Source organism: Lissotriton vulgaris, chromosome 9 (genome assembly GCF_964263255.1).
Source record: "Lissotriton vulgaris chromosome 9, aLisVul1.2, whole genome shotgun sequence".
NCBI classification, from domain to species: domain Eukaryota; kingdom Metazoa; phylum Chordata; class Amphibia; order Caudata; family Salamandridae; genus Lissotriton; species Lissotriton vulgaris.
Window position 1 is genome coordinate 193,886,468 of NC_141697.1, and position 25,200 is coordinate 193,911,667.

The 25,200-nt window shown below is 45.1% G+C and overlaps 1 protein-coding gene across 1 annotated transcript in view; it reads right to left on the reverse strand.

Moving 5' to 3' along the window:
* NID2 (nidogen 2) overlaps positions 1 to 25,200 on the reverse strand; it is a 269,038-nt gene that overhangs the window by 114,559 nt on the left and 129,279 nt on the right. Inside the window, exon 9 of the mRNA XM_086937330.1 lies at positions 11,921 to 12,070. Coding sequence (XP_086793456.1) covers positions 11,921 to 12,070 — 150 coding nt within the window. The remainder of the gene's footprint in view (positions 1 to 11,920; positions 12,071 to 25,200) is intronic.

The window sequence follows — 25,200 nt, forward strand, 5'->3', positions numbered from 1 at the left end:
GCTGCTCGCCCTGTCGCCCCTTGTAAACCCGGGCTAAGGCAGGCTTCAAGTACCCCTGGGTCTCGCTGGGGAACTTACAGTGCGCATGCTTGGGCAAGTTGGAACCCAAATTTCCACGGTCTGTCTGCTGCAGCCTGAGTGTGTCTGTCACTCAAGCTGCAGCAGGCCACCCCCCCTGTGCAGTCCGAAATCGCCGGGTGTGTCCCGGCGGCTCAGAAGCTGACTTGTATCAATCAAGTTGCTTACACAACACTTGTACAGACAGAGTAATTTTATGTTAAAGGATTGCGGCGGCCGCGATGCGGGTCCATGTGGCTGGTGGGGCTACGCCCCTACGCCCCAATGGATGCACCACACCTGCCTGGCCCTGGTTTTACTTATGCACGGTTTCCCTAGCTCGGTTTCAGTAGAACGGAATCAAGGAAACTCAGGAAATGAAGGGCTGTTTGTATGCATGCGTCCAATAAGGGGCACTCTATTTTGCGCCCCCCTCGACCCCCATCCTTTGGGGCACCATTCAAGCACTATTGAAAACGTTTATAGCAGTAGCAATAACTGACAAAATACCATGAGACGCGTGGGAGTGAGTGTGTGTGTGCGTGGTTGCATGCATGTGTGTGTATTTGTTTGTATGGGGTGGGGAAGGGGTTGATTCGAGAATGTGGGGTTTCTCATTTATTCATTTTAGTTCCACCGTTCGTCATATTCTCCACTTTCAAAAGCCTTCATCCCTTCAAAAGTAATATTTTTCTCTGGAGTCCACCCTAATGTATCAGAGCGCTCTACATGAGCACCAGTCGCGTTTACACAAGGACACATTCATTTTGTTAGGCACCGGGGGAGATTAAGTGATTTGCCCAGAATCCCAGGATCTTGAGCGTCAGTCATTGCTGAGACTCGAGCCCGGTTCCCCAGATTTGAGATCGACCGCCCTAGCCATTTGCCACACCGTCTCATGTTTTTGTAATATCCGTGGTGCGAAAGATTGACATAGTTTAGCCTCTACAGCTCAGGGTTACTTGCTCTGCCTTCACAACCCAGAGAATCAGAAGGGTGTTTTGTCATTTACCAGCCATCACCAGACATTCTGCATGACCGAAACGTGACTGAGAAATGCAGAGTCTTGAATAACACAAAAAAGCGGTTAGTGCGCATTGGTGGCACTATGGTGGAAGCATGGATCAATGGCGAACCTGCTGCTTGCTCCTTCGGAGTATTCACGTGGAAGCACATAACTTCAGGGGGGACTCAGCCTCACTCATTCCTTGGAGGACACATGCAGGGCTTTAAGTAGGAGGAAAAAATGGGGTCCATCTCTAAAATGGCCTTGTCTCAAGTGTAACTAGGAACCACGTGGCATGGCATATGTAATGGAGGTGACGCTCAAAACAAGTAAACTAAAATTCTGTTCATCCGATAGCATGATCCCCAACCAGAATTTAGATGCCTCTCTGTGAGTTTTCTGTTATTGCATCCGAAAATATCACACAATGATATACATCACCTAAAATTGCCCATCCAATTGGCTTTGCCCATGCTTATTAGCCATATCAGATAAATAAGTAACAACGTTTTTGTGTGAATAATTGGAGTTGAAAATGTTTCAGTTCTGAAAATAGGAGAATGTATTAAACATTCCTAAGGTCTGTGGAAGGGGCAGTGGTCTTCAAGAGGTCTCAATCACACCATTTTCCTCTGTATTTGCTCATTCAGTTAAAAATTCAACATCCCTTTTCACTCCAAGATCTTTCTGAAATTCTCCACATGCATATCTCAAACCTCATCTCTTTTCTCGTCAGCACACTCCCATTCCATCCTGCATGCATTTCCTTGCATCTCTTTCTCTTCACCACACCTCTCCCCACACACCGCACAACCTCTTAGAAGTAAGAACTGCAGTTTCGAGGTTTTGTAGTTCTTCCTTGCATCGTTTCAGCATGGTCAGGACATTAAGCTCTCTGTTCTTCCTCAACATCTGAGCTCTTCTGATCTTGAAAGGATACGGAATGCTTCCAAGAACTCATCAAAATCCTTCCCTTTAGTAAAGTGGCCACTATTTCTCAATTGGACCCGTTCTTGTGTTCGATTTCAAGCACACGATGATCAGCATCGAGGGTCAGTGTCGATATCTTCGGCATCAAGAATTTCCTTTTCCTTCATTCTCCTCTTCCTTTGACTTCTCAAACACTCTTTCGCATTGAAGTGGTGTCTGATGGTTTTCCTTAAGTGTCCTTTGCCATGGACCTGTGAGGCTCTGTGTCTGGGCCACCAAAGTATCGAATGTTTCAGAGTCAGGGAGTATCAGGGGACTTAGGAGTACATTTTGAATGTCTGTCCTCTGGCATGCCTATGCGCTGTTACATGTGAGCGTTTGTTGGGTTCGCCCTCTTGACGCCTTACTCGCAACATTCAGTCTCTCAATGCCAATGTCCATCTTCTGTGTCAGAGCCTTCTCCTGAGAGTTTGGTCTTCACTGTGTTGTATTCATCATAGATGGATAACCCTGATGTCTGAGCAGAGCTTTCTTCTGATGAGACTGGGTCATGGCTTAATGCGCCCACCCCTGCTTCTGTATCTTTAAGGTTTTGGGCAGAAATTTGGTGAAGGTCTCGTAGCTTCGGTGCTGTTATCTTCTAGAAAGAACAAGTTGCAAACTTCATGGCTAGCTTTCTGTGCACATTTGTGGTGTTACTGCAGTCAAATTCCAAGGAGAGCACTCCATCTTCCCAAAAGACTTTGAGTAACTAGATAAATGGAAACCAGTAACACAATATTTCCGTCTGCTTTTCTTCATTTTTTAGGAGTCTCAAATTCTGTAGTTTTTCTCAAATTTCGCTGGTAACTTGGTGCGATTGTACAAGACGGGGAGCTCCTCAATCCTCCATCCGACCCAACTTTGGAGCTTCGGGGCTTTCTGGGTACATGTTGGACATCACCAGAGGAAAGGGGTACAGCTAACAACAAATAGCCCTCAATGACTGGCACAAACAAACAAAACAAGCATTTGCAATGCAATAGGTCTCGCAGTATTTAAGTTAGAGCTTTTGGTATTGCTTTTGATATTGTTTTTCACAATATATGTAGTACTCCTACCAATTGGTCTGTGGGCAAGTATTCAGCCATTTACTAGAAATGATTCTACACATGCAGCTTTTTAAAAATATAAATGCCGATGTGAAGCCCCTACCTTGAAGGCGCCCGCGGGACCTGTGCAGGAAGGGTGTAAGGAGTGAGGGAGGGGTCAGGCAGACTAGGGAATGGCTGCGGGAAACTTGTTTAAACCAAAGTGGGAGGAGAGAGCACATACTGCAAGTATAGAAGGAAATACAAAAAAAAAAAGGAGCACAGATCGCGGGGCGCAACGATCACTAACTGGACAGGAATGCCAGATACGATACAGAGGCGGGGACAAAGGGAAGGGAGGGAGAATGCTAAGGAGGGCGGTTACCAGATGCACTCCACGTAAATGACTATTTAAATGTTAACGCTTCAACAAGCATGTGTGAGGTGAACAAACCCTATACTCAATTCGAGATTTACTGTATATGTTTACATAAAGCTAAAACCTCTGTATTTTTTTATATAGCCTACCCCTCTTGCATAGCTGCCAAGGTTTCAGCTTGCTAAGTGTGACATTTCCATAATTTCAGTGTAATGATGAGTGACATTTCAACAACTATGAGCGACTTTCTTGCGAGCAAAATTAAGCAATGAAGATGAGGAAAAACAATTAGCAGAAATTCCACCCCTCCCTCCTCCTTTTAACTTCATGAGGGACTATTTTAAAACACTGAAAAGTTTGCTGTCATTACACATTTAATTTGGAATCTCATCAGCGGTTAATACAGGCAGAGCAATCTATTTGAATTACACTGCTGTGAGCATGTATTTTTTAATATTTGTCAGAGCTGAAGATAATGATCATAAAATACTTCCGTTGCTAAAGCTTGCTTTTATTTCCTCTTCAACTATGAGGGGTTTAGCATTTCAAATACCTCTTAATCACTAGCGCTGTTCACAAAAAGGTGATATTGTCCCCTTGTGCACATTACTATTAATGTTGTAAATTAATATTATGTCAGAAGTCCTGAATTATCAGACTTGAGCTGCCAACAAGTGGCCTCTTATTACAACAGGGCACCGGAGGCAGTCAGATCTTTTGAGGTCTTTCCTCAGCAGAGATGCCTATAAAAGCTTGTCTCCTCTCCCAATGGTCGCCATGAGAACAGCTCACCAACTGGCCAAACACAAGGAGTGGCATTTCACAGCTGTTTGACCGAGGGGGTGAAGTAGTATATGCTGAAACTAAGGTGTACTCGCAGAGGAGTCAATTGCCAGGCAACACATAGTGTTTGTGGGGACAAGCTCACGGCCTGCACTCATTCACCTGAAATGCACTGAATTCACATTCTTCAATGTATATGCAGTCACAGACAACAATCTGTGCATCGACCTCAACACATCTGAGTTTATTGACGAATGTGCACTCATGCTCCTGGCATCGCTGCATGTGAGGATAGCATGAAACTTGCAGTGCACCCACTCTGTATCTTATGTACGTGCACCTGAAATTGTGACATCGCCTGTACCACAATACATACGCATGGTTATCTAAATGTGCACTCACATACCTCTGACGCAGCATTCCCACAAGTCGCAACCACTGCAAACCATTGAATTTGGGCAATACAGCCTCAGACTGCGGTACACTCTAAAGGTCACATCCATGGGCTGCAGCCTTGAGCCAGAGCAGAATTAAGCTAGCAGTAAGTAACTGGCAGCTGAAAACACGCTGCCGCTAAAAATGTAAATGTGCAGATGATTTACACTTGGCTGACACAGTCTACAATGTGACACTTACAGTTTCAAGGTGAGCTATTCTGTTTATGGGCCGGCCGCCGTCTCCTCAGACTCCTGGCCTCTCCAGTGTCTGACTGCACTCCGTCAGATCTTGCCCCCGAAAGAAATCACCGCCGCAGCCCTGCTCCGTGAAAACCGGAAGTCAGGCACTTTTGGCAGAGACGGGGGCAGGGCCTGCAATCCGGCAGGAAGTCCCGCCCGCCGCCGAGGAATAAGTGAAACCGGCCGACTGATGGTATCTCCGCAGCCCGTGGCTCCCATGAGTTGAGGAGAGTCCCGGGGCTGCCAACATCAAAACAGCCAGAGTGTTGCGGGGCTCCCAGATGCTGGAGGGAGCCCCGGAAGTGAAGTCCTGCCCCCTGGTGCCATGACGAGACTAGACTGCCGCAGAGAGGAGCCCGATCCCCAGCAACAGCCCGGTGACTGCCCGACCAGTGCTGCAGAGGAGACACGGAGCACGCCGAAAGAGCCCGGTGAGTGGGAGGGGAGGAGGGTGTACACGCGTGTGTCTGTGTGCGATGGTGTGTGTGTGTGTGTGTGTGTGTGGGGGGGGTCTCTGTGTGTGCGTGTAGGTGCGCTAGTGTGTGTGTAGGTGCGGCGGCGACGGGGGTGTGTGTGTGTGTGCCCGTGTATGCGTGTGGCTGTGTATGCGTGTGGCTGTGTATGTGCGCATGCGTGAGCGTGGGTGCGCGTGCATGCAGTCAAATCCAGCATAAGAGAAGCGCGTGGCACCCTCTTGTCCCTCATTCCCCCGAGACGGGCAGCTATAAGTCTCCACCGGACGCATCCTTCGGATGCAGTACCAGCGAGACCTAAAAAGACAGACTAGAAGAGAAATTCTGGACCCAACACTAGATTGAGGATGTGAGGAAATGTGATGTACATATGGTGTGGTTGTGCAACCTCACCGTAGAATATAATTACCGACCTCTTTAAGTCCAGGAGGTTTTGTCAGTAAAATCCTCAGCTCAATCCTCTATAGCATGGGTACTCACAAACTTTCTCTCGGGGGCCAAATTTACGGTGTGGTTTGTGGCTAAGGGCCGCACCGGTGGGGGCTGGGTCGGAGGGGGCGGGGCTAAAGCAAACACAAATTGTGACCATGAGGTTAAACACAGGTCCCTGCAGTAGCCACCTTCGTCCACTAAGCCACCAGACCCCGCATACACACATCTTTCTCTCTCTCCCTCCTTCTCTCTCTCTCTCCCTCCCTCCCTCCCTCTCTCCCTCTCTCTCTCTCTCTCTCTCTCTCTCTCCCCCTCTCCCTCTGTGTCTCCCTCCCTCTCTCTCCCTCCGTGTCTCCCTCCCTCTGTGTCTCTCTCTCCCTCCCTCCCTCTGTGTCTCCCTCCCTCCCTCTGTGTCTCCTTCCCGGTGTGTCTCCCTCCCTGTCTCCCAATCTCCCTCTGTGTCTCCCTCGCTGTCTCCCACTCTCCTTCTGTGTCTCCCTCCCTGTCTCCCACTCTCCCTCTGTGTCTCCCTCCCAGTCTCCCACTCTCCCTCTGTGTCTCCCTCCCAGTCTCCCACTCTCCCTCTGTGTCTCCCTCCCAGTCTCCCACTCTCCCTCTGTGTCTCCCTCCCAGTCTCCCACTCTCCCTCTGTGTCTCCCTCCCAGTCTCCCACTGTGTCTCCCTCCCAGTCTCCCTCTCCCTCTGTGTCTCCCTCTGCATCTCCCTCTCCCTCTGTGTCTCCATTCCAGTCTCCCACTCTCCCTATCTGTCTCCCTTCCAGTCTCCCACTCTCCCTCCCAGTCTCCCAGTCTCCCTCTGTGTCTCCCTCCCAGTCTCCCACTCTCCCTCTGTGTCTCCCTCCCAGTCTCCCACTCTCCCTCTGTGTCTCCCTCCCTGTCTCCCACTCTTTGTTTCCCTCCCTCCCTGTCTCCCACTCTCCCTCTGTGTCCCCCTCCCTGTCTCCCACTCTCTGTTTCCCTCCCTCCCTCTGTGTTTCCCTCCCTCCCTCTGTGCCTCCCTCCCTCCGTGTCTCCCTCCCTCCCTCTGTGTCTTACTCCCTCCCTCTGTGTCTTACTCCCTGTCTCCCACTCTGTTTCCCTCCCTCCCTCTGTGTTTCCCTCCCTCCCTCTGTGCCTCCCTCCCTCCGTGTCTCCATCCCTCCCTCCCTCCCTCTCTCTGGGTCTTACTCCCCGTCTCCCACTCTCTGTTTCCCTCCCTCTGTGCCTCCCTCCCTCCGTGTCTCCCTCCCTCCCTCTGTGTCTTACTCCCTGTCTCCCACTCTGTTTCCCTCCCTCCCTCTGTGTCTCCCTCCCTCCCTCTGTGCCTCCCTCCCTCCGTGTCTCCCTCCCTCCGTGTCTCCCTCCCTCCCTCCCTCTGTGTCTTACTCCCCGTCTCCCACTCTGTTTCCCTCCCTCCCTCCCTCTGTGTCTCCCTCCCTGTCTCCCACTCTCTGTTTCCCCCCTCTGTGTCTCCCTCCCTCCCTCTGTATCTCCCTCCCTCCTTCTGTGCATCCCTCCCTCCCTTCCTCTGTGTCTCCCTCCCTCCCTCCCTCTGTGTCTCCCTCTCTCCCAGTGTCTCCTTCCCTGTCTCCCACTCTCGGTTTCCTTCCCCCCTCTGTGTCTCCCTCCCTCTGTGTCTCCCTCTGTGTCTCCCTCTCTGTCTCCCACTCTCTGTTTCCCTCCCTCCCTCTCTGTCCTCTCACCTGTGTGTGTGTGTCAGCCCTCAGCCCGGGCTGAGACAGCTTCACCGGCACACAGCCGCACCAAGTACTTCATGGGTCTTTAAAAGACCATTTACATGTTAATTAGGCTTTGTTGAATTTCACCTCTTGGGCCCCTGCAGCTCCCCTCTGACAATCACTGGAATCCCCCGGGCCCCCACAGAGCAGAGTCTGAGTCCGCGCTGCTGCGGCTGTATTTGCGAACACTATTTAATTAATTTAATTTTAAACACAGGTGTCTGCAATGTGCGTGGGCTGCCCAGGAAAGCTTGCCGGGCCGCCACCGGCCCGCCGGCCGTACTAGAGTACCCCTGCTCTATAGCTATAACATGGAGCAGCAAGGCTTACACAGTGGAACAAGTGTAAAACATTCAAACAGCAAAAACAGTTGAAGAAGAATCCACACGACACTCAAGAAATCGCAAACCAATTTATAAAAAGAGAATGTATTTTTATACTAATTTAGACACTGGAATAAAAAAAGATCCATCAGAGGGTTCTGGAGATATTGATTTTACAAGCAAATATATTCAAAGCAATTTTCCTCAACAGCGAACAAGCCTTGGCAAAGTCAACAAATTGGACGCAAACCTTAGTAAAGAAAAAATACGTATGTGTCAATGCGGTCAGTTAGAAGTACTTGGGGTGACCAACTCTGACAGGGAGTTAGTCAGGGGGACCAGCACGGTCTTCAAGAACAATTACCTTCACAGAAGAATCAGTCCTTCAGCAGTTTCAGGCACTTTATTGGAGTTACAATAGATTCCAATGGAGTGGTCCTGATGAAAGGGATGAAGGATGCTGAAAATGGCTCGAAGGATGCTGTGGATGCAGCGTGTTCGATGGGGTCTTTCTGCAGGGATGCAGGACTGATTTCCCACAAAGTCCTCTCCATTCTGGCTGACCTGTTGTCACAGTCATAGGCCTTTCCTTCCTGGGTTGATAACTTCCCTTCTGAGGGTCCCAGCAACTCTCCGACAGTACTCCCAGGCTCAGCGAACTCAGGTGAAACTCTGGGCATCGGGTCTTGGTCCTTGGTGCTGCATAGCGGCGGTGGTAGCAACTTTAAGACTTTGATCTAACAACTTGCCCCAGCAGTATTCTTCAGCTGTTGTGTCCCTGTGCTGCGAACAGTCAGCTGGCTCTTGGACTTCTTTAGTCTGGACTGGACTCTGGAGATGGCTTCTCTTTGAGCAGGACATGGCAGGCACATTCCCTCTCTTCGCTAGCCACCAGGTGCAGCAGGTTCAGTTCTCGTCAGTGCAGCCTATCTTTGCTGGTCACTCAGTGCAGCATGGCAGCTCTTCGGTCCATCTTTCAAGTCCGTTGAGATTGGAGTTCTGGGTGCCAGGGGTGCCCAGTTTATCTTCAGAAAATGCCTTCAGGGTAGGATTCTATTGGTAGCCAATGGGAAGTGTGGCTTCTGGCTATCCCAGGATACACCATTCTGCCCACTCGCAACATGGCAAGACACCTTTCTCGACACTTGGAGCTCCTCAGCCCACCCCAAGAGGTGTACTACCAAGGGGCTACACATACCTAGAAAAAACAGTTTGACAACTGCGATCTCCTTTCCTGTTCCCATTGCTAGCCTGTCTGCCTAACCAATAGAGCAGCCCCCTCTCCCAAGTGTTACCCATTTGCCATTCAAGGTGGTTACTCCTTTGAAGCTTGCCTTTTGGGCTAACACCCATGTGGCTTGCTGTAGGAGGGGGGCAACACCTCTCTCCCATGCAGGCCCCTATTGGGTCCTTTCCTGTGAGTCATAAGCACATTTCCCCAGCAGGGCAGAAACCAGTCTGCAGGACTAGCCCTGTGTACATCAGTAAACGGGCATTGGAAACTTTGGGCAACCTAAATGGCAAGTTCTAAAGTTGCACATTGCCCAGCAGCGACATTAAATTCGATGTAACCATTAAATCGGATTTAATGCACTGATTCCATTGATACTAAACAGTACCAACTATAATAGTCCCATTCAGACGTTAACAGGACAGGGGTGCCAGCCTGCAACTCTGTACTTTTCAGTGGGACTACTACCCTTTACACAGTAAAAACCACAATTTAGGTTTTTTACTGCTGGAATATGTAAAAGTACATGTTCCACCTTTTACATTAAACACTCTGCCTTAGGGCTCATTAGGCCTGCCATAGGGGTGTCTTACATACATTAAAAAGGGAGTGTTGGGCTTTGCCATTACTTTAAATGACAAAGTCGAGTTAGCAGTAAATAAAAACTGCCCTTCCATTCTGCAGTGCCAGACTGGGAGGCATGCTTTACCTCGTCCCACTCAGGGTGGAACAACAAGTGTTGCAGTCCTCGGCGGACACTCTAACTTATAAGCCCTGGGTACCACAGGCACCATATATGAAGGACTTGAAAGTAAGTTATTCTTTGCCAATTGGGGACAAGCCAATTAAACCTGCACCATTTCGAGGACCAGAGCACATGCAATGAGTTCTGTTTAGCAAGGCTCAAGGCATTTGAATAAAATCTGTGTAATAATATATAAATTGCAAAGACCATGGTACAGTAGATAACATTTATATAGTTAAAAACATTTTCGTAAAGAACATATTAAAAGCTAATGACAAAACATCACAAGTGGGAGAGAAAACAATACAGAAATCAATCGTTGTCATTAAAAATCTGTTAATTTGAAGTAATCAAAAGAAAGTGCAAGGTGTCACAACTTATTCATAGTTTCTAAAATTTACCAAAATCAAAGGGCATCCTTTAATTTTGTTAAATTTGAGAAACAATTATTTTATTGATTTCTTCAAAATAGCAGATTTTTAATGACAAAGTTTGATTTCTGTATTGTTGTCTCTCCCACTTGTGATGTTTTGTCATTAGCTTGTATTATGTTCTTTACGAAAATGTTAACTACATGAATTTTATCTACTGTACCATGGTCTTTGCAATTTATATATTATTAAACAGATTTTATTCACTTGCCTTTTGGGTCCTTCTAAGATTGGGAGTGAGTAACTCCTGTTAGTTGATAGAGTGGGGTGTGATTGATGCGACTGGTGATTGCTCCAAGATAATTTTTTCATTTATCGCATTACTGGTCCAAGGAACTCTGTATCTTGGAGTAGTGGGCCACTCTCCTTTGTTATAGTCTGGGCATTTTAGAGCCATTAAATCAGTACCTCGTAGTCAAAATAGGGGCAGAAAGTCAGGGTAAAGCTGCAAAAAATCCTACTTCCTTGCAGCAGAATAGTGCACAGCATTTGAATCCAGAAAAGCCTCACGCTGACAAATGTGGTAATTTTAAAAAGCAGGCACTTTCGCTTGACGGGAGAACTTTCGTTCAATTATCAAAATGATTATTTTAATTTACTACAACAACCATATCCTTAGTTTGACATACAAAAATCTACAGTAACACATAGGAGGTTTATATGCTTTAAACAATATCTGATGTTCTCACGATGGGACTGATAAATAATATTTTTAGAACTTCCCACTTAGAAAGAAATCATAATCATTGCTTATTTTGGTTATTGACTCCAGACTTTTTTGAGAACTGTGGAACAGTAAAATGCACTGTTTCCAGGAATAACACTGGAGATAATATCTCAACAGCTGGAGAATAAACTTTTAGTTAGCATTAGATTTAAGATTTAAAAAGTAAATACAGATGAAAAATTGTTTTGACCTTCTGTGTGGAATGAGGTGGGTACTTTCACGTGACTGCCTGTGTGAATTATAGTCTTGATCAGAACTGCAGAAGTATTCTGAAATTCTAGGATGAACCTAAATTATCAAGTGCCATCAAATCATGTATATGCCAGCCCCGGTTTTATTTACATGCTGGGATTTTTAGGTCTGTTTTAGCCTACAAAAAGTGACACTCTGTCAGTCTTTCTCTAGGTGTTTCTAGACATAGGGCGACTTGACAGTAGTGAAATATTTACTGGATTTTCTTAAGAAATCATGCCAGTTAGATATGTCCGTTAGAGGCTTGTGAAGAGAAAAACATTAATTTAATATTTTTAAAGTATTTCATTAATGCAACAGAACTTAAGGTAAACCGATTCAGCAAGACTGAGTGTTTTGTGCAAACACAAAAAAGAGCATTGTCAGAAACTAATGAATAGTTTACAGTTTAGAAGAACACAATGGTCTTCCCAAAATTCTGACACAGCTGTGTAATATAAGTGGTAAAACTATCTTTTCAAACTCTTTTTATATTCCTAAATCTCAGTGTGAAATGATACAGGATGATAATGTGGTAGGACTAAGTGAAGAAAATAATCAAATTGTCTTCACACATTGAAGATGAAAATATAGTCATCTTCAACAGTGTACATCTACAACAATACAACTGAATGTGGTTCATAAAAGTGAAAAGAAAATGATTGAATATCAAGCACACTGAATTACCAGTACAATCACGCCCATCTCCCTGAAATCCAGTTGCACATTCACATGTGTAGTCCAGTCCTGCTCCTGGCTGACATCTTGCTGTAGTGTCACATGCATGTGTTCCATCGTAGCAGGGATTCACTTGAGTTGGGTCAGTGTTTCCAGAATCTATAAAGATAACGTGGTATAGTATTAATTGCTATGCACGGTGGAAAAGTTATGAAATTGATGGCTGCAGCCTTATCCTGGATAAGTATTGGGATTGCTCCAGTCTGAATAAATTGACAGACAATTCAGAAGTCATGGTGTTAGGTTTGCAGTCAAAACATGTGATATCTGCCTTGGCATGCTGTTTCATTTCTGCTTTAGCAGCTACTCTTGCTATTTGTACCTAGGCAGTAAGAGGCAGTTTAGATATCCTCCAAAGGGGACTACTTTGCATGTGACCTTTGATTGCATTTGGATCATTAAACTGAAAGTGTGCTAGACCTTGAGGGAAGGTGATATGGTTTATGCCCTCAATAAAATGGGAAAGATAGTGGGGGTCAAATAGAGCAGTTCATGTGGTAGAACTGGAGCATTTTGTCATAAAATACACAAGAAAAGAAGTCTCTTTACCACTGGTTTGATAATAAAATAGGATGACTGGGGTGCAGTAGGTCCCTTACAACTCTGGTTCTCGTTGCCTCTCTACATGCCGCACTAATTAGACCTGTGCCCAAGTGCTGTCTACAGCACAATTATCATTATTAATATGGCACAAGAACCATAGGTTTTACAGGCAGTTTAAAAGTGTGTGCAAAATATACCAATTTCGTCGACATTGATTGATTTAATTGATCAGTTTATTAAGTGTGCAGTTAACTAAACGTTGTCCTGGCACTGCAGCAAGAACTGTGACAAGTCCAGAGGCAATTTAGGAAGTGTAGAGCCAGGTCTCCAGGGCATTATGAATCAGGAGTATAGGTGGTTTATATCAATAATCTCAAGAAATCTATTTCTGGTAGTGCGTGCAAAGAGTTTAGGCTTATCAGAGGGTAGTGTCAAGCATTTGTTGTACACACAGAGTCCATAAATGAGACATACACAAGAAGAAACAAGGCCAATTTAGAAAAAAATATATATTTTTACAGACTTTTAGACACCAAGAACTTCGTAATCGGGTAAGTACATTAGACATGATCACATTTAACAGTAGAAACAATAGAAAATTACAGCTGCCGGATTTGAAGCATGAGCCTTGAATGCAGTAATGTTATCCTATGAGAGATACATTCACAGCATAGGGTCACTTGCAAACTACTTACAGGACCATTCTTCTGGACTTAAAGTGAGTGGAGGCCAGGGTCCTAGAAGGAAGCAAGAGTTTAGTTTTATCTGCCCTGGAGTGTGTGGGCGCAGGGGTGCTTTCAGGGGTGGTAGTCTCAGACGCTACACGTTGTAGTGAATGGGAAAAGTACATGTAAGAAAGAGGCTGCAAGTGGGATCCCAATCCTCACTTTTTGCCTGGTTTTTGATGTAATTTCGCCTGGAAGTGCACTGGGTTCCTGCTAACCAGGTCCCCAGTGCCAGACCTCTTTCCCAAAAACTGTCCAATTGTACCTCAATTGGCAATTCCTTTAGAATTCACTACAAGTCCGTAGTAAGTGGTACCCCTGGTACCTAGGACAAGGAGACTAAAGAGGGTCCTTAACCCTTTGGGCACGGCTGGAATTCCCCCGCTGGGCGGGCAAATTCTACGCGTGCGCAAATCTGACAGACCCCGGCTGTCAGACGCACACGCCCACCGTGACGTCGGTCGGCCGGGGGCCGTCCGACGCATGCAAGGGGTTAAGGACTGCAGCATGAATTGTGTCACCCTAAAAGACACCTCACCGTACACCAACAACTTGCCACTGCAGGCTCTGAAAACAAAACATGGCACACATCTATCTGTGCCATGCCCACAGGCACTGCATACAGTATAGAAAAATCGCCCTACAGCAGGCCTTACAGCCCTAAGGCAGGGTGTATTACATGTGAGGACATATCTGCATGAGCAGATATACACCTATGCTGGCCAGCTCAATTGCTGCCGGTACAAGTCAACAGGGAAGCTATTTTGAATACATGTGCTGGACACTAGTAAAAACAAGTATTTGCAATGCAATAGGTCTCACAATTGTGAGAGTTTAAGCTATTAGCATTGTAAATGACCATGCCTTTTATTTACCTTTTTTGATAATTAACACATAAATAAAAGGCATTGTCACATACAATGGCAATTGCACAAACTCTTGTAAATGCGAGACCTATTTCACTACAAAGAAGGGGCCGCCATTGTCCCGGGCTGCTTGGAAAGTGAAAGAGGAGTGCATGGCACACTGATTGTTGCAGGAAAGCAGGTCGTGCCTCCAGAAGGAGAAACTCATTGAAGAAAATAGTACTTGCAGACAAAATATGACATACCATGTAATAGAAGTAAAAGGGCCAGACCTCGTGGGAGATTACAAATGAAAACAAGGCAGTACTTCTATTAACGAATAAGAAGCCAGCATTTACAAAGGACAATGGCAGAAGCCAATAAAAAATATGGCCATACTCAAATACAGCATGCCTCGCGGAGCAGCGCTTGCGCTGGCTAGGCTCGACCTAATGAGTTCCCCAGCTACATGATGGCTTCACTGAAAATAGGGATGTTTGGTATCAAGCATCCCTTATTAATAAACCCATACTGATGCCAGTATTTGATTTATTAATACATGCACACAGAGAGCACCTAAGAGGTGCCCCCTTAAAACATACCAGCTACTAGTGTGCCGACAGACTGCTTTTCGCCAGCCTTTCACCAGAAACAACATTTCTGACTCAAGGGTAAGGGCCTTTTCTCTCATGAGGCCAGAAATAAAGGCTGCTCAGGCAGAGGCTGTTTAAACCACTTCCCACAGGATGGCCTGCAAATTAGCATTCCAGGCTGGGTAACTTCAAAAAGTCCACCACCTTTGGTATGCGAATCTGGCTTCTCTCACATGAGAGGAAGCCAACCCCCTTTGTCAAAAGCCCTTTGGCACCTGGACAGGTGGTACAATTATCTAGTCAGGTATGCGTGTCCACCCTCAGGCTAGGACCACCCCCTAAGGTGGTCTATTTGAGGTGGATATGACTTTTCAATGTTAGCCATTTTGATGACAAACCTAGGAATTCTGGTACATGGTTATGCTCACTTCCCACAGGAAGTGATCATATAGGAGGTGTAGTGACTCCAGGGGTAGGAAGCCAACTGGCTACCACCCTACACTCCCCTAACATCAGTAAATGTTGTACCTTGTGATGCCCCATGCACCAGAAAACCAGATCCTGCTGACCTACAAAAAAGGACACTAAAGAGCAGCAAAAACAAAAATTGAAAAAGGAGTAGTTGAACTGGCCTCAGCCCTTCCTGCCTGTCTATCTGTTGTTTCCGTCAAATTTGTGCCAAATTCATATTGTTCTCCAGCTGTCGTGCCTCCCAAAGCCTGGTAGGACTGCCTCCCTTCAAAAAAACTGCAGGACTCCTGTGGAGCAGCAGAGCTCCTCTCCTGCATGCATCCCAAGAAGAACCACAAGGACTTCAGACCTGCAAAAACCATACGCACCTGAGCACCCTAGCCCATGTAGATGTCGAAGTGGGCCAACGGTGTCACAGTGGTCCTCAAAGCCTCAAGAGACCGTTTTACCTTGGCTTCACCATTCCTGAACTCTCAGATTTCACCTGCAGCCTCGGTGTGCTCCCAGACCAAGACACCCAACACCTCAAAGACCCTCTGCAACCGGCAAACCCCGCCTGAGGACCATCGGTTTCCTCACAGACCCTAGCATCACCTACCATCTGGTTGATTTAATCAGACTGGCCGCCCAGTTCAAACCTGCAGCATTTGTTCCTGCAGACCAATCCCCAGTGACCAACATTGGGCACCCGATTCTGTATTGCACCACTCCACCAGGCCGCCGTACTGCCGCTGGGGATGTATGACATTACAACGCATGCTTTTACCACGCATGCTTTTACATCGCAACTTTTACAACGATTGCCTTTACAACGCATAGTGTTGAGGGGTGCTGGATAGTGAATAGTTTAATTTACTATTCCAACTCCAGTCCCCGTGGATAGTAGGGAAGGTGTTGGATAGTGAATTAAATCTATTCCCTATCCTAGAGCGCCCCCCATCGCAATGCGTTATAATGGTTTGCGTTGTAAAAGTTGCGATGTAAAAGCACTGCGTGCTAAAATTTGCGTTGTAAAGGATGTTTCCCGCCGCTGGAGGTGACCTGCTGGTGCTGCCTTGAACCTTGCCCCATACTTAGCATAGGCCGAGGAGATTGGTCTCGTAAGTCGATGTACTATACCTGAATGCTGTACTTGTTTTTCCTCCCATACGATAACATTGCAGCTTCTGAAAAATGCAGGTTGTTGACCTTTTGAAACGTAAAGTATTTCTCTTGCAGAACGTAGTTAACTAACTGTATTGATTCTGGTGCCTAAATATATATAAAGATGTGTTATTTTTATAATTGGTGTGGATCTCCTTATTGACAATTGTGTGTATTTGCAGATGTCTAACACTCCTCTCTGATAAGCCTAAGTCTGCTTGACCAAACTACACACTAGAAGAGCACCTTTCCACTTATAAGCGAATACTTGGACTCTTTGCAAGAAATACCACTTTTTGGTATACCAAATAAAGAGTCCGCTTCCTACAGTTCCAATCTTTGGTGAAAGTCCTCTGTTCTCGCTCTGTAGATCCTTCCTCATCTTCCTTTGGTTCCCAGTACTCAAAGTCTTGACTTGATCTGTGTTCCTGGTGTCGGGCCACCTAAATACTCAACTAAGGGGCGTTAAAGGGAGTGAAGGGTAATGCAACCCTAAAAATAAAATTTGATTTCGGCTACATCACGAGCAAGCTCCACACACAGAGGGGTGGGCATAACCCTGTCCCAGAGTTCCCAATTCCACCAAAAACAAGATGAAAGAACCCGTCTTTCGCTGTTCACTTCAGGCAGCCCATCTTAGGGATGTAACTAGTCTGTAAATGAACATGCATATTGACTAGCTAATATTCTATCCTGGTGCCAAATGGGCCTCAGAGCAGGGGTTGGTGTCTCCCAGGTCTGGGGGGAAGCTGGGATCGCATATCAAAGGAGACAACGTTCATAGGCTAAATCACTATCCATCCTTCGGGAGGAGGTGTGGGCACCTCCTGCCACAGCAGGCATTGTTTCAGACCTCTCAGAGCACGAGATCTTTCCTCAAGGTTGTCAGAAACGTGTGTGTGGTGACAGGCAGGAAGATACAACTTAGCCAGCATATTAGATAGTGGTCGGTTTTTCAGGGGGCACCTATAAGGTGCTCTCTGGGTGCATGTCATACTAAATAGAGTACTGGCAACAGTACAGTTTTATTAAGACAAGGTGTTTGATAACAAACACCATAGGTTTCAGAAAAGCCATCATGTAGCTGGGGAACTCGTTATGACCAGTGCCCAGTACATATACTTAAGATGGCTTCCCTGTTCACTTGTACTATCTAGAAATTGGACCAGGCAGCAAACAGGCATATCTGCTCATGCAGATATGTCCGCACATGTAAAATAATGCACCCTGCCTTAGGGCTATAAGGCCTGTTGTAAGGGTGACTTGCATATAATACATGCAGTGTACTTGGGCATGGCACACAGGGAATGCGTCATGTCAGGTTTACTTTTCACAGGTGTTTGCACCCTTTCATGCATCCTGCAATGACTGGCTGCATGTAATTTGTGTGTAGGTTCTTTAGGATGGCATAACACATGCTGCAGACCCTCTTTAGTACTCATGCCCTGGGTAACAGGGGTAATATTTACTAGGGACTTACAGGGGTACTAAAGACCTTGCCGATTGGTGAACAATTGAGCAGGTCTTTGTTTAAGGAAAGAGCGCTGGCACTAGAGCCTGGTTAGCAGGCTTCAGTGCGCTGTCAGAGTAGAAAACCAGTTTATATTAGTTCTAAAAGGGGCAAAAAAGTGGGGGGAAATTGCAACAAAGTTCCAGTTTTCTACAATGAGCCCTTCTGATTTACATATAGGGGATTACAATAAGGAGCGATCAGTACCATGAGAGACCAACTGACCCCTGACCGGGAGCGGAAAATCCTATATACTGATAGCTTAGATCATCCAATACCCAATTGTTATCTGCTAAGTGCATAGTGGATGAATTTCTGCCATAAGGAGTCTGGCCTAAGTGACGGAAAGCTTTGAAAGTGATATACAAGGACTTAAACAGAGTCCTTTAGAAGATGCAAAGCCAAGCTAAGGTAAGCAGCGATGATGATGGAACTGCAACCCCATCTCAGGTCAGATAGAACAGCGACATGCACCAGTGTGACCAAATGGCTAACTCAAAATTTCCCTCTTACAAGCTGTACCCAAAGTTCCATTCTGTCCTTAATGGTATTTAACACATACATTATTCCAGCAGTGTACTTAGTAATCATCTGTGGTGCCCCCATATTGCAAACTGGATATAATTATGCTATTGTATGTAGCTTAAACTTTGCCCAGTGGTGCCAGAACAATTTACACAGAAAATATCTAGAGGTTACACAATGGATGAGCTGACCAACAGTCTGGGTGAACAACAGAGGGATCAACTGAATGCCAATGACGAATCCTGTGAACAATAATAGAAAATAAATCGAATACGATATGCACAGCAATAGAAAGCAAATGTGGCACACCAAACTTTAATTACACATGTGTGAAACTGTGGTTTTGTAACTAGAAATAGGTGGCTTAAAAACACCCTATGAAAAGGGGTTTGTAGAAAAGATTGAGATACACATTTCTTTGGAGGAGCGGAAGCGTCAGCTCTTTTTTAAACTTGGTCAGAGGTGGTAGTGCATAAACTCTGGGCGAGAGAATTTTAAACCCTTACTGCACTCCCTTAGGACTGTTCCACGTTCTTTCTAGACAGCAGGTGGTTTGAGAATATGAGTCATCAGAGCGGCGAAGGGATAGGTGACCACATGAATTTGTCAATTTCATAGTCCAAGGTGTGGAGCATTTGTTAGCAACACTTATCATCTTGAAGACTGCCCTACCACCAAAGTGAAGCAAAAGTAACATTAATAGCAGTGCTGAAGTATAATGGAGACACTCAAGTGGAAAGAAGTATGGTGAGAAGCCAAAGTCAACCTATTGAGGATCTGCCTCAGAGTAAACAAACGCATGGAATCACAAGACAGAAAGACAGAATGCCTCTACCTTGTCATGCAATAGGTGGGCCCAAACTTCTCCTATTGGATGATCATCCTAAATAACAATAGCATTACGCCCAAGTGGATTCAGCATGTTCTATATGCGACTTCCTCGATTCCAAAGTTTCCGCAAGACACCATCACAAAGAAGACAGAGTTTGCTCAAAACCAAACCTACCTCCATAGAAGGAAACATACTCTTTCTTGCTTGTGACTCACTTAACCACAGTACAATATTTCTGAGAACCCTACACCACCACTCATAGGCTCAGACAAAGTTGAAAGAGGCTGCTGGACTTAGTTGCAACAGTTTGAGGCTTGCATTACACATGCAGGAAAGACCTGACTTTATTTGGCATCGTATGAAACAAGATATCCCACCACTTCAACAAAGCATGTTCAGCACACAGAATATGGAGTCAAAACGGAGTTTCTTGCTTGGATTTATACTTACCATGCAGCTTTTGCAAAGAAGGATAGCAGACAGACTTCTTTTTTGGGCACAGAAAAAGTCCTAAAAGGTAGGCTTATGAAACAGACAGGCAGCAGAAACTACCCCAGAACATGTTCCCGTCAATTAGTCACCCATATGGCTAAGGGCATTCATGGCCACTGCCCTTATATCTGATTTAGAAATAATGGGCCTCAGACAATTGGTCACGACTCCTACCCATCAGGCAGGCCACACGCTGGATGGAATTTTTACAAATGCGGAAGGTCTGTGCATAACCTCAGTTCTCCCCATGACATGGACAGACCACTCAGTCATTCTTAGTAGCCTCACTATTAAAGGCTCGCTGAGGAAAAAGGCCATTCACTCGAAATCTGATACGTTTAAAGCATGGAAGGACATTAACCCTAATGACCTAACGATGCTTCTAAACAACACCAGCCCGGAACTTTCCACAGATCCCAATACTGCAACCAATCAATTCCAGAAATGGCTGGGTGATGCTACGACCCAGCTGGCCCCTACTAAATCCCTCACAAGAAACAGAAGTTTGCCAAAAGCCCAGTGGTATACAGAAGAACTAAAAATCCCAAAACAACTAACTAGAAACAGGGAAAGGCACTGGCGTAGAACCTACGACAGCGAAAATAAGGAAAAATATAAAAAAGCTCTTGCCTCTTATAAAGCAATGATAATAGCAGCAAAAAAACATTTTTTCACACTTCAAATAGAGACTGCGAAAAACTCCAGTAAACAGTTGTATAACATCGCCAAAACTCTTTCTGGAAATACCCCGGACCTTAATCCACCCCCATCACAAGTATTATGTGATGCTTTATCTAAATTCTTCTTCGCGAAGGTAAACAATATCTACCAAGCTTTTAACTCAGACCCTGGCAGCAGTAGTGCTACCACCCCCATGATCACTCCAAAAAACACCATGACCAGTTTTAAACCCCTTACCACTGACCAAATCAAGGGCATAGTACAATCGATCAAAGCTGGGTCAGCCCTGGATCCATGCCCAACCTTTGTGATCGCGACGGTGCCAGACACAGTCATCCCCATTATTACCCATGTCTGTAACACAATCCTGACATCGGGAATTTATCCTGACTCTTTAAAAAATACACTGATAAAACCTTTGCTCAAAAAGCCCGGCTTAGATAAAGATGAACTAAAAAACTATCGCCCCATAGCGAGTCTCCCTTTTCTAGCTAAAGTTACCGAAAAGGCTATGAATCAGCAGTTGTCGGAATACATAGAAAGTCACAACTTGCTGGATGACACTCAGTTCGGTTTCCGTAAACACCATGGTACGGAATCCGCGCTCATCAAAGCAGCTGATGACATAAGAATCATCCGCGATCAAGGAGGAACAGCTTTGCTTGTCCTTCTTGATCTCTCAGCAGCCTTCGACACGGTTGACCACAAGATCTTGGTCGACCGTGTCGAAAGGATGGGTATTCAGCTCACTGCTAGGGACTTACTTGCTTCCTTTCTAGCCAACAGAACCCAGGCGGTTACATTGGGCCCTTTTCAATCAGCTGATCTGTCGCTACCGTGTGGGGTTCCCCAAGGCTCATCCCTAAGTCCGACACTATTTAATATATATGTGTCGGACCTTGCTAGTGTCATCAAAGCATATGGGATGAGCCTAGCCTCATACGCTGACGACACTCAATTGGTGCTGGCCATAAAGGGTGATGGACAGAAGGTGGCAGAGAGATTCCAAAGTGGGATGATAGCTATCGGTGAGTGGATGGCAAAAAATTGCCTGAAGCTCAACTCCGATAAAACGGAGGTGGTTATCTTCGGTAACCTCTCACCAGTCTGGTCTGCAGCCTGGTGGCCATCGGCCCTAGGTACTCCCCCCTGTCCCACTACTAAGGTCAGAAACTTAGGAGTAACATTCGATGACCAGCTCAACTTCATGGCTCACGCAAATAAGTTGGCAGCTAATGCCCATTTTAAGCTCAAAATGATAAGAAAAATTATACCTTATCTGCCTGACTCAGCAGCCAAGACGTTAGTCACCTCCCTGGTTCTGACATCCTTAGACTACTGTAACGGTCTTTTGCTTAATGCACAAAACAGAGTTATCAAAAAACTTCAGACCGTGCAGAATGCAGCGGCACGCGTGCTGTCTAAAAAACCTAAATTTGCACCCATCTCGGACACTCTGAAAAGCTACCACTGGCTAACCATCCAAAATAGGGTAAAATTCAAATCACTGTGCACAGTGTATAAAACCCTGCAGGACCAGGGACCGCATTTCCTCAAAGAGCAACTTATTCCCTATACCCCGCCCAGAACCCTTCGATCCACCTCACTCAACCAACTAGTGGTTCAACGCAGCAGAACAGTTTCTTGGGGTGACCGCCGCTTTTCAATCGCGGCTCCTAAAATCTGGAATACCCTACCAAACAACATAAAAACAAGCCCCTCACTCCTTCAGTTTAGGAAAAAACTGAAAACATGGTTATTTAATCAGTAATTCAAGCTTCTGAGCCAACTGATCAGGGAGAGATATCATTGCATATTAGCGCCGAGACGCCCAAGTGTAATTGTACGCGCTCTATAAATATCAACAAATAAATAAATAAATAAATGGGCAAGTGCAACCACTTCCACTGTTTTACTAGAAATCTCAGTCTGAATAGTATCCGATGGAATGAGATCATCAAGGGCCCAGGTGTATTTTAATTCCATTTGCCAGCCACAGAAGCTTCCAACTACCTTTCATGATCTGTCCAAAACCGAGTAGAAACTTTTTTCTTTACCGGGTATCATAGGTCTTACTGCACGGTGAACCATGCTATTCCAAGTGTCCCACTTTCCTCTGTGGACCTTTAACTTCTTGAGGGAAAGGCTGATGAAAGGACTCTCAGATGTACTAGATTTTGTTCAAACTGAACTGGCTAGAAATGTGAATGTAAAGAACAGGCTGAAAGAAGAAGTAGTCCTTTAAAGCAGAGGCACAGGAACGACTGGAGCCAGACACAGATTAGATCTTCCATCTCACAACTAAGGCCAAATCCATTCGGACATGAGCAGGGAAGGATGAAAAAGAGCGATAAGAAATACAGGGAAAGTAGAGTAGGATAACATTGGTCTGCTCGAGATAGCCCTTAACGTCATCTGTTATGGCACGCCGATTAATAGTATAAAAATTAACCCTATGCAATTTCAACAGATCTTTGACTTCAGGAAATAAGAACCCCGGACCCATGAATGTCGCCCAGATTTCGAAAGCCCTCAAAGAGCAAAAACATGGCAATAAGTGCTATGAAAGTATCTGTGGCCATTATTTTAACCAATTTACAGGGTTGACCACCAATACTACGATTACTGACCATTTTCATTTTGGGTGGAACTGTCACTTGAACCGGAAATGGGATTCCAAGTATGGCATTATTTGCCCATGCATTAATCGCACTTATGCTATTTGATCATGGGCAAATTATGTACCTTACACTAATTTACCACAAGTTTTACCAGTTAAATACCAAGTGAGAAGTGTGTCAGCAAATAAAGTGAAATTGCGATTGGTGGAAATCTGAATTTTGCACCCATAAACACGTCCCAGAAAACACAAATTAGAATTTTCATTTGCCAGCAAGCTCCACACAGGGTTTACCTGCCGAAAACTTGGGGGCAAATAGTGCAGGATAAGTAATGTGCATATGGGCATATAGCTCAGAGGCAATTAGCAAACTGACCAAAACAATCCGACTTGCTTGCAGTTTCAGGGCAAACAGTGGTTTGCACGTGACGTGCTGAAGTGGAATTAACCTTAAAGTTGTAAAAGGGACTTCAGGGGAACTGGAAATATGCCTGGGCTGGTACTTCAGACACAAAAAGAAACCCAAACAATGCTTTGGAGAACAAAATGAGTAATCTGCAGAGTAGTCACTTTCTGTAGCGTCCCAGAACTGAAATGTTTTTTAGCTTTGAATGGGCAGTAGCCAAACGGTTAATTTCCTCAAAGTGCAAAAAAAAATACTAGCCGGAGCAGAGCCTTTTGAGCCACATGAATTATTGCCAGGGAATTTCACAAACACATGGCAATCGCATTCCTAAAACCAGAGAGACCACTTTCTGCACTTTGAGTGCAACTTGATAATTCTGTAATCGGGTGCATTTATTTACTCCACTGATGAGGAATATACAGCGACAGACCCTCAGTGCTCTGAAGGTACATTTACTCCCCAGATAGGCAGCATGAGGTAGCAGTGGCGTTGGTGCGTTCAACTTCGTTGTGGGTTTATATGCAACCCCATGCAATTTTTAGATCTGGCCTACAGACAGGTTTAGTCTTCTCCCCAACCTCGCGTTTTTCAAAAAAATCTTACTGCAATCGTATACATCTAGATACAGGGGCTTTTGGCTAGCTCTCTTCATCTAGTGGTCTGTTCATTCACATTGTGCTTTTGCCCACCACACTGCCCAACAGGGGGCAATGGGTCAATGCACTTCACCCATTGGATCTTTTCACAGTGAGTGAAAGCATTTTGCTCTTGCCTTTGTACACATCCGTCTAAAACGTAGGCCACTTTATTGCTAATGTAGTAGACCATTTCTGCATTTTACTACTTGTTCTTATTATAGTGAGGAGTAATTTTTCTACTTAATTTCTTTTTTTTTGCAAACATAAGCACACCGCATTTGGGTAGAGGCATTTTTACTTTGTAATTCTTACATTTTCTAATGGCTAATGCTTGAGTTTACACAAAATAAACATATATAGGTCTGTCAAAGTCAGGCATATTGGTATTGCCAATGCTTGTTTTTTCAATGTTGTTAACATATTTATCTTGGCATAAATATTTAACCAGGTTCCTTTTATAAGGAGCTCTAGCTATTTTGTAGAGGTGACGCATGTGAAATTTACGCCACCTCCTTAACAACGATTAATATTCCTCTAGGTTTTATACGTTTTCATTGAATCGCTCACAATTTCGGCTGTTGCTGTGAAAACACGGTACTGTGCATAAAAACTTCATACTGTGCATGAAATGGCGCAAACTTGTTTTCACAAATATGTCATGCTTGTACAGGCAAAACATTGTTTTAAGATCACAAGTGATTTAATGGCTAAACAATCTTTGTGGGAACTAACAGGAAAGCGAGTTCCATAATACAAACAAAAAAAAGCATAACAAAACTCGAAGCCAACAAAAATACATGAAACAATGCGAGATAACTTGGAGTTAAAGAACACTACTATCGATTCGACCTTTATTCGCACATGAACTGTCATCCGATATGAATCTTTGCGTTGAAACAAATTGAAACTTTCACAAACAGAGACGTGGGCCTCTGGAACAACAATGTGCGGTGGGCCGAGATTTAGCTCTTTGAGAATTGGCACAAACGTCGTCAGGATAAATTCTTTGCAAAAAAAATAAAACTACTTGGTCAGACCCTGTAAATTAAAATATTCTGCACAAAAGGATTTCATCCGAGGAAAAAGCTAGATTGTCAACGATTCAAACAAAAAACACTAGGCCCATCTGCGTGACAAACATCATGGACGACATTGTAGCGCAAGGCAAGCCCAGCCCAAGATTTATGGCGCTTTGACGCGTATCC